Below are 8889 nucleotides of genomic sequence, written 5' to 3' on the forward strand. Positions count from 1 at the left end.
AACCGGTTTTCCAATTTATTTTAAAATTAATTTTTTAAATATTAGATTTAATATTTTGTTATACATATACACAATTATTTGGAATTTGGATTTTGCTAAAATTATTGTTTTAGTAGTAATATAATTTATGTTTTATTTTAAAAATTTATATAACTATAATTAATATTTTGAATATCTGTATATAGTTAGTTTTTAAATTTTGGTAAATATTTTTTTTTATGTTTATATACATAATTTTAAACTTAAATCAATATATTTTTTTATTACTTATACACATATTTAAAATTTTATAAATTAAAATATATTATTTATGATATTATATTATTATTTTATATATTGCGGTCCGACTATCGGTTTCAATCGATCTTATCTTTTCAAAATAAATCGGTTTACTTATAAGTACGGTTATGAAAACATTGTTTAGGAGTGCTGGAGTCGTCGAAGACAGCAGCATTTCGTTGGAAGAACGAAGGGTGAAAATGATATTTTGGTAGGTATTGATAGAGAAAATGTAGGGAACTTTTAATTTTATGATTGATCTAGGAATCATAGTCTTATGATGGAATGGGCTGGAGATGGGCCCAACACTACCAACAGTAAAGGGCAAGTTCTTACCCTGGGACAGATTCCTGAGGGGCTTGGCCCAAAAATAATAGAATTTTTACATTTAAAATAAAGTTTATTAATATTTTTTTATTTCACAGTGAGATTATTGATCCATCATCTTATATAAACTAGTTAATGTGTACATGCGATGCGTGTGTGTACAGTTTTTCTTATTATTATCGATTGACTAAAGTGAAATTTGATAAATTGTGAAGTGATTAAATTGATATTTGAATTGTTGAAATAAAAAAATAAAATTAAAAGTGTGTTGAAATTTTTAAAAAAAATGTAATATTATTATCATATAAGGGTAAAATTAGAAGAAAAATTTGGTGTCCTTCCTAAGTAGTTACTATCATGTCCTCAACTTTAATAAAATAGAATAGATATATTGAAAATAAAACTTTTGATATAGCATAGACTTTGTCAATTACAAAACTAAATATTTTCGTAATTTTAATCCAATTATTTTTATCCTAATTTACTTACATGGATAACAGAGTAGAGATGTATATGGAGAATATGTTTATTGTCATACAATTTCAATCCTCGTATAATTTTATTAAATACAAATGATGCGATCCTGGTGAAATGGATGAGCCGGGTTGGGTGCTCCACCGGATCTGCTATCAAGATAATGAAGGGAATAAGAGCAGTGTTAGATATGGCTTTCCCTGTGACCTGCAGACAAGGAGATGAACTCATGAATGGACGCCAGATGGGTGTCCGACGTGGCCACTCCGATGCTTAAGTTTGTGAAGGATTCAAGCAAAAAACCAATGTAACCAGTGATGGTTGTGATATTGGTGTAAAAATGTAGGTAATAAAATTAATGAATCATAAATGCAAAGAGAGAACATGGTATTTATAGTAGGAGAAGTAATGATGATCTCGTTCGTCGTATTTATAGTATGAGAAGTAATGATTACCTCGTTCTTCGTGCAACCTATTAATTATAGTAGGGCGGCTGATTGTACCTTATATCCTGACATATCAAATATCATACTAGTCACATCCCGCCTGTCTGATTTTGTTAACCACTTGGATGAATATCATAGATGGGACGGCTACCCATATCCTATTCTGTTAGTACACTCGAGTGTGGTGCTCATATCGAGGCTTTCCCGGGTAGTGAGTCATCGCCGGGAATCCGCCCGAGAGCTCGGGCCTCTTGTTTCTTATGATCTCTTTATGCAATTCTGCCCTGATCTGGGCTATCTATTTAATATATCCGGTCATCTATGACCCAGGCACCGATGGGGGCATTACCAATTGTCTCGGGAATTTTTCTAAAAGCTCGGGAGCAATTCATACCTTTGACCCGGGCACAACCCATGACCCGGGCTATCCCGGGGATATCAACAAACACTCAATAAAATAAAATGATAAGTTGTTAAATAATACCTGTAATAATAAAATTTGACTTTTACTTAAAATAAAAACTTGTGTGAGAAGATCTCACGGGTCGTATTTTGTGAGACAGATCTCTTATTTGGGTCATCCATGAAAAAGTATTACTTTTTATGCTAAAAGTATTACTTTTTATTGTGAATATCAGTAGGATTGACCCGTCTCACAGATATAGATTCATGAGACCGTATCACAAGAGACCTAACATACTCTTTACTTAAAGTCCAATACTTTTTTCCGAGATATATTTAAAATTAAATAAAAAAATTGAAAAATATCCGCCCCAAGTAATAATTATACATAATATCAATTTTAAAAAAAATTTTACTTTCAAAATCGATATCAAACCGATTTGATCAATATTTATTTTTTAAAAATAATTAACCGAACCGATCAAACCGAATTTCCGATTGAGTCGATTTTCTCGATTTAACCCGATAATTCACATACCCTTAAATGAGGAGTAAGTCTTTAGTGAGACGGTCTCAGGAATCTTTATCTGTGACACGGGTCAACCCTACCGATATTCACAATAAAAAATAATACTATTAGCATAAAAAGTAATAATTTTTCATGGATGATCCAAATAAAAAGTACGTCTCACAAAATACGACCCGTGAGATCGTCTCACACAAGTTTTTGTGTTAAATAAGACAGGAGAAGGCTCGAGTTAAATAAGACAGGAGAAGGCTCAACTCGAGTCTCGAGCCGACGTCGACAAATGACCTCCATGGTGCCAGTTAGGCAAATGACCACGGGCAGTTTTACGATATTAACACCTCAAAAGGAAAGACTTTCAAAAGCAAAGACTTTGNTTCATGATAAAACATCTAACTCGATATTTTTCGAGATTTTTTCCTAAACTAAGGGGCAGCTACAAAGCAAGCAGGAAGATACATGACCGACTGACTAATAGAATAAAAAAAAAGAAAAAAACATTAATCTAAGTAAATATTGTACAAGCACAAAAGCCTACGCGGGTCGGGGTTTGATCACTGGGGTTGTTCATGCATGCATATCCACTATCGATCGGCTATTTCATCATCGTTCAGTAGCAAGGCCATAAATAATAGATTAAATCTTGGTCTTGCAGTCATTCATTCATTGTTCTCCACTGCGATCGCTGCTGCTACCGCTACCGTGGCCTTCCTCATCGGAGCTTCGTAGTAATTTGATCCAGTGGCTGGAATTTCTGACTCATTATCCTTGGGACTGGCGACAACAGAAGTAGACTGTGTAGATGAAGGAAATGTTGATGGATCTACGGCGGCATGTACAAATATTGGCACCGGTTCTGTCAGTCTCCACCCATCCCTAGGCGGCATGAACACCACCGGCATATACTCCTCCGCATCTCTGGGGAACTTCGAATTCTTGAAGTGTTCTCTCAATGCTTCCAAACCCTTTAATGTTAACATCCATGCCCACACACAAAACCAAGAATCTTAGAAATATTTGCTGTCTGATATTGTATCTTCCATCAGTCGTAATTAATCATTCCGCTATTGACATGATTATATATATTCCTTTTTTAGTAAAAAAAAACATATTCTAACTTGATCCAATAAACTGTGAGTTTAAATTTACCAAATAAAAAACAATAAACCCCCCTTAAATATATTAAAACCAATTAAAGTACGTAAAATTTTAAAATTTATTATGGCTGGGAGTTGATGGATATTTCGTTCTTTTCTTATTGTCAATGGACATCAGATCCAACGAGTGTTAACTCTAGATAAGAGATTCAGTGATAATTTAACCTCGTTAATTGATAAGATCATAATAGTTTGTATTTTTGTTATCAAATTTCTCATTGTTCTCACTTTCTACAAGCTTAACTGATACTTTTTAGATAAATATGGATTTAAAAACTGATTTGTATATCAAATTTGAAGTTACCAAGATAAACTCTGTGGAGGAGTTGAATAAGGGAAAAATCAGAAGTGAATTTTCCACAAAGCATGGGCACTGTTATTTATTTTTCCGCGAAAAAAATCATCTCCCGTTATATGTGAATTTGACCCTACCAACCATCACCGTCGTTTTATCTATAAAGTAAGAATTTAAGTTTGAGAACTCGATCAACTACAGCACATCATTAATTACAAGTCATTACCTGTAATCTTGCGTATGTGACATCACAAATTTTCCTTGAATTGAAGACTTCCCAGCTTTGATGATGAAATGCCTTGTGCAGTCTAAGTGCTGCCACCGGGGAAGTCATGTTCACGAACCCATATCCCACGTTGCATTTGTTGCTGTAAACCAGATGACGATCATGAAATTCTTGAAAAGATTATGCTAATTAAAATTTTTAAAAGATTACATTTTATTTCAAAAAGTCTGCAAAAATATTATAAAGATGGACGTGGCTTACGTGAAATCGATGGGTAGATAGACGAAATCGTAAGAGGACAAGGGCTGATCATCGCCGTCGGCAATCTGCTCATTACAGTGAATGCAGTGATTGTCCAGCATGTTCAGTAGTAGCTTTTGACTGCCAATATATTATATTAATATTAAGACATAATTATAGAATATATAGATATTTCGGTTTTACTCGTTAGTTTCATATTTTTTTATATTTTCTTGAATAATAGGTATGGTAGAATCAGAATATTTTGGCTGAACAAGCAAGCAAGCTCGAAAGAATGGATGAAAGACAAGGCGATGATTACCTGTACTTGTTGGGGATGTTTTTGATCATGACAGTAGTTCTAGAATCACTATACTTTGATTCCATTATTGCATCGACCTTTATCATGAAACGAGGATCATAATCCTTTCCCTGTCTCCCGCCGTCTTCGCCGCCCTTCCACGGCTTGCCACCACCCTTGCCCGGCTTCAAATTATCTCCACCACCAGTACATGATATATTTTTCTTGTTATAATTATAATTATAATTGGACTTCATGCTCGAACTCTTCGGATTACATCCACTAATGGTAATAGCTGCCATTGATCCATGAAGTGACGATCCACGGGAACTCTTGCTTATGCAGCTCCCGCCCGGGATTACTTTAGACTGATAACTGCGCGGTGGTGCAAATCTGCCGGAGAATCTCCGCTCTGTAGGCGGCGTAGGTAGCGTTGACGGGGACGGTGGTGGCAGCAAGTTTCTTGATGATGCATAGTTATTGGTGGAAGAACTGAGCAATCCATTTTGAGGGAAGTTAGAAAATTTCTTGATTTGGCCACCATGCCGACTAAATTCAATAACAATTTGTTGGCCACCAATTTCTTTTCCGTTCATACTCGCCATTGCCTTTGCCGCGTTTCTAACATCATAGAACTCCACGAACATTTGGTTCCTCTTCCTTGGTGTCTCTCTCAATTCCTTGATGGGCCCTTCACGACGTAACAAATTAATTAAAAAAGAACCACCGCATTCGGAAAAAATTCAAGTTTTGTACCTCTGTTTGATTAATCTTGGGTCTACTTAGAATGGCACAAAAGACATTTTCTTTTTTCACATAAATGCAATCAAGAAAACGATCCATCAAACAAGAAGAACACTTGAAACAAGAATTTGCCCCACAAAATCTCAGTAGATCTCATGAATCTTTGATTATCACAACTTGAAACATCTGTTACACACATCCAAGAAACACTAGGACAGACATACTACACGAAAAATAATGTCTCCAATCAAGAATCTTGCAGTGAAATATTTAGATATAATAAACTAAAAAGGAGATGAATCAACATATTATCATACCAAATACTTCGAAAATTTGTCGGAGATAAGTAGGCGAAACGACGGGATCAACATTGAATATAACAAGTGTGCCTTGATTGTTTCCATCGGGAAGAGACGAAGTTACTGGAGTGGAAAACTGGGCCCACACAACTTGTCCTGAAATTAGACCACGCGCAGCCGGAGGTGGCAACGGCGGTGGAACCGCCATCAAACCCAAAGGATTATTCAGCACGGCTTCGTAGTGGCGCCCCAGCCTGCATTGCTGCTGCATGTGCTGATCATGAATAGCCACCAACGCCGCCTGCGCATCTCTAACATCGTAGAAATGGACGGTCACCAAGCCCTCACGCCGCCGCTCCATATCCACCGACCTCACGTCTCCGAAGACTTCCAATTCACGCCGTACCGTCGATTCAGTCACGCAAGGTGTCACCAAACTCAGCAGCAGAGTTCTGGACGGCATGGCTAAGGAAGGAGGTAAAGAAACTGGCGGAGGGAGATCGGAGGGCACGCTAACATATGCCGGTACTGAAGAAAACGGTAGCGGCGGGTATCCCATGCTGTCGTACACCGGAGGCGGGTACGGGCAGTAAACTTGGGTTGGAAAAGAACATACCCCGATGGCCGGAAAAAACTCTTGAGCATCGGGGTCCAGATGGTGTGCCGCAAAACTCGGGAAACCCCCTTCGTTCATCGTCGGGAACCGGTTCACTTTAAAACCGACACAAAAATTTTATTTTCCGACGAGTTTTTTCCTGCTAAAAGAAACGTTGGATAAATAGTTGTCTTCAGAATCTTGTGTTCTTCAGATTCAGCAAATATCCCATAGTTCTTTCCTTGTCTCTCTGTAGACTATCTCTCTCTCTCTCAGTCTCTCGACCCTATATTGAATCCTTTTCTCTGTCTAGTCGTGGACTGGTATGTGTGTGAGATAGAGAGGGAAGAAATCATGGGTGTATCCTATTTTACATGAGTTTGCTTTCATAAATAAATAACTAATATCCAATTGCTTCCAAAATAATAATAATAATAATAATAATAATTATTTCTAAAAAAATTATAACTTTTTATCAAAAAAGTGGTTTTTGTTTGTTCATGAATGACTAGGGTCTCCACACTCCATTATGTATAAATCTTAAAATTTCTCATAAATTTTTACTCAAAATTATAATATAAAACAATAGGTATTTTGTGAGGTCAAAGTTGTTTATTTTTAAAATAATCAACAATAATTTTAACATAAAAAATAACATTTTTCATAGATGATCCAAATAAAATATGTGTATCACAAAATCGATTTGTAATACCGTCTTACAAAAATTTTCGTATAATAAAAAATATATAACCCACAATTGCAATAGAAGTATTCAGTAAGTCGATAAATTTAAATTTGAAATGTATGATTAGTTACGCTACGACGTTTATATTTCATGTGATTTTCGAGTAGTTTGACAGATAAGATATGAGGTATAATATTTTAATCGTCGAGACAATAATTAAATCTAAACTATTTTATTGGTAAAATAGGGTTCCGAAAATAAATTAAGGTACATAAAATTACTTGAATTAATCAAATTCTATTTACATAACATTGCCCTAATCGATTTGAAAAATGGTTTAATCACATTAATATTATGCACGATAATAATAAACGAGTAATTTGCATTCACATCCCTTACAATTTATGTATTTGACATTTACTTCTTTTAAATGTTATAATTTTTATAGCTGATAATGAAAACGAGTGTCAAATACATAAAGTGTAGGAAGGATAAAAATAAATGACCCAATAATAAGCTATATAAAAAAAATTTGAATACAAATGACCCTATTTATTGCTAAATCCCCACTTATTTTATACAATAATAATAATAATAATAATAACAACAAACTTAATATCCAATAAAATATACTTTTTTCTTATTGACTTGTTCTTTGGAGGATCTCATCCCTGACCGTACACGTGTCGAGATCTGCAAAAGGTACGACATGCCAAAATACGTATATTTTGTCAAAATAATTACATGTTACATGAATAGTACTATGCTCATGCTTTATTCGGTGTGCAAATTTACGTTTTGCTTCATCTCTTTTTGTATCTGTGCATTTTATTTTTTATTTAATTGTCCCTTACAAAAATATTAAAGTTGGCAAAATTACAAAAATAAAATGTTGTCTACTTGTGCACAGGTTATCTATTCGCTTCAGAGACAGTTTTTGCATGATTAATGGACACGATATAAAACATAATTTAAGTAATTTAATTCCTATATTCATTAGGCAGATTTTATAATTACTCATATCGTTAAAGTATGTCTCTTGTGAGACGGTCTCACGAATTTTATCTGTAAAACGGGTCGACCTTACCGATATTCACAATAAAAAGTAATACTCTTAGCATAAAAAGTAATATTTCTTCATGGATGACCCAAATAAGAGATTCATCTCACAAAATACGACCCGTGAGACCGTCTCACACAAGTTTTTATCCTCGTCATTATCATTATATTAAGAAAATATTACCTCCACATACGTACGTACATACATACATATACATCAAAAGTCGAGTTCGGTTCGATTAAATACTCAAACAACTCTAGATCAACTTGATTCTGATCAGAGTCGAGCTCGAATCGATTCGAGACTCATAACTCAATTCATATATAGTTATACTTAAAACTCGATAATATATATATATATAATCAATATTTGTTTATACATATGTATACATGGGACTCATGCATACACGTACAAATTAGGTTCAGGTTTTTGGCAGGCAATGACAAGACACTACATAATATTCAAAATCAAATTCTTTTGATGCTTTGAATTTTCTTTCCGTGGTCTTTTACTTCACTGTGTAAATCTCAGGAGATACACTACGCTTTTGTTACACATTTAACTATGGAAAATGATATANAAATTTAAAGAATAAATAAATATTTTTCAAAAAAATAAAAAAAATATTATTATATGAAAATTTTGTTTAAAGTTTTGAATTATTTCTTGAACATTTTAAAAAATAGTTATATTAAAGTTCTAATTAAATAATAAAAATATTAATATATAGACAATCAATATACCAAAAATTTAAGGCAACATCATTAACTAAAACGTTGAAAAAGTGTAATATTATATAAAAAAAATTAAAGTTTATTTAATATTTTAGAGAG

General features: G+C 34.0%; 1 protein-coding gene across 1 annotated transcript; it reads right to left on the reverse strand.

Moving 5' to 3' along the window:
- Positions 1-2896: 2896 nt before the first annotated feature.
- LOC140990604 (protein terminal ear1 homolog) lies at positions 2897-6653 on the reverse strand. Its single transcript, XM_073460381.1, has 5 exons — positions 5735-6653; positions 4695-5364; positions 4394-4513; positions 4133-4274; positions 2897-3419 (listed from the first exon to the last, which is right to left on the reverse strand). Exons 1-5 carry the CDS (start codon positions 6408-6410, stop codon positions 3114-3116), a joined length of 1914 nt encoding a protein of 637 aa, XP_073316482.1. The 5' UTR covers positions 6411-6653; the 3' UTR covers positions 2897-3113.
- Between the last annotated feature and the right edge of the window lie 2236 nt (positions 6654-8889).

The sequence above is a fragment of the Primulina huaijiensis genome, chromosome 12 (genome assembly GCF_012295235.1).
Source record: "Primulina huaijiensis isolate GDHJ02 chromosome 12, ASM1229523v2, whole genome shotgun sequence".
Classification (NCBI taxonomy): domain Eukaryota; kingdom Viridiplantae; phylum Streptophyta; class Magnoliopsida; order Lamiales; family Gesneriaceae; genus Primulina; species Primulina huaijiensis.

What these genes read in the sequence shown, in the direction of transcription:
- LOC140990604 (XM_073460381.1), bottom strand. Translation starts at nt 6,410, where the DNA reads ATGAACGAAGGGGGTTTCCCGAGTTTTGCGGCACACCATCTGGACCCC. An exon ending in AACATCCCCAACAAGTACAG is followed by an intron (nt 4,514 to 4,694) that starts GTAATCATCGCC and finishes ATATATTGGCAG; the next exon opens with TCAAAAGCTACTACTGAACA. An exon ending in TCACATACGCAAGATTACAG is followed by an intron (nt 3,420 to 4,132) that starts GTAATGACTTGT and finishes TTAACATTAAAG; the next exon opens with GGTTTGGAAGCATTGAGAGA.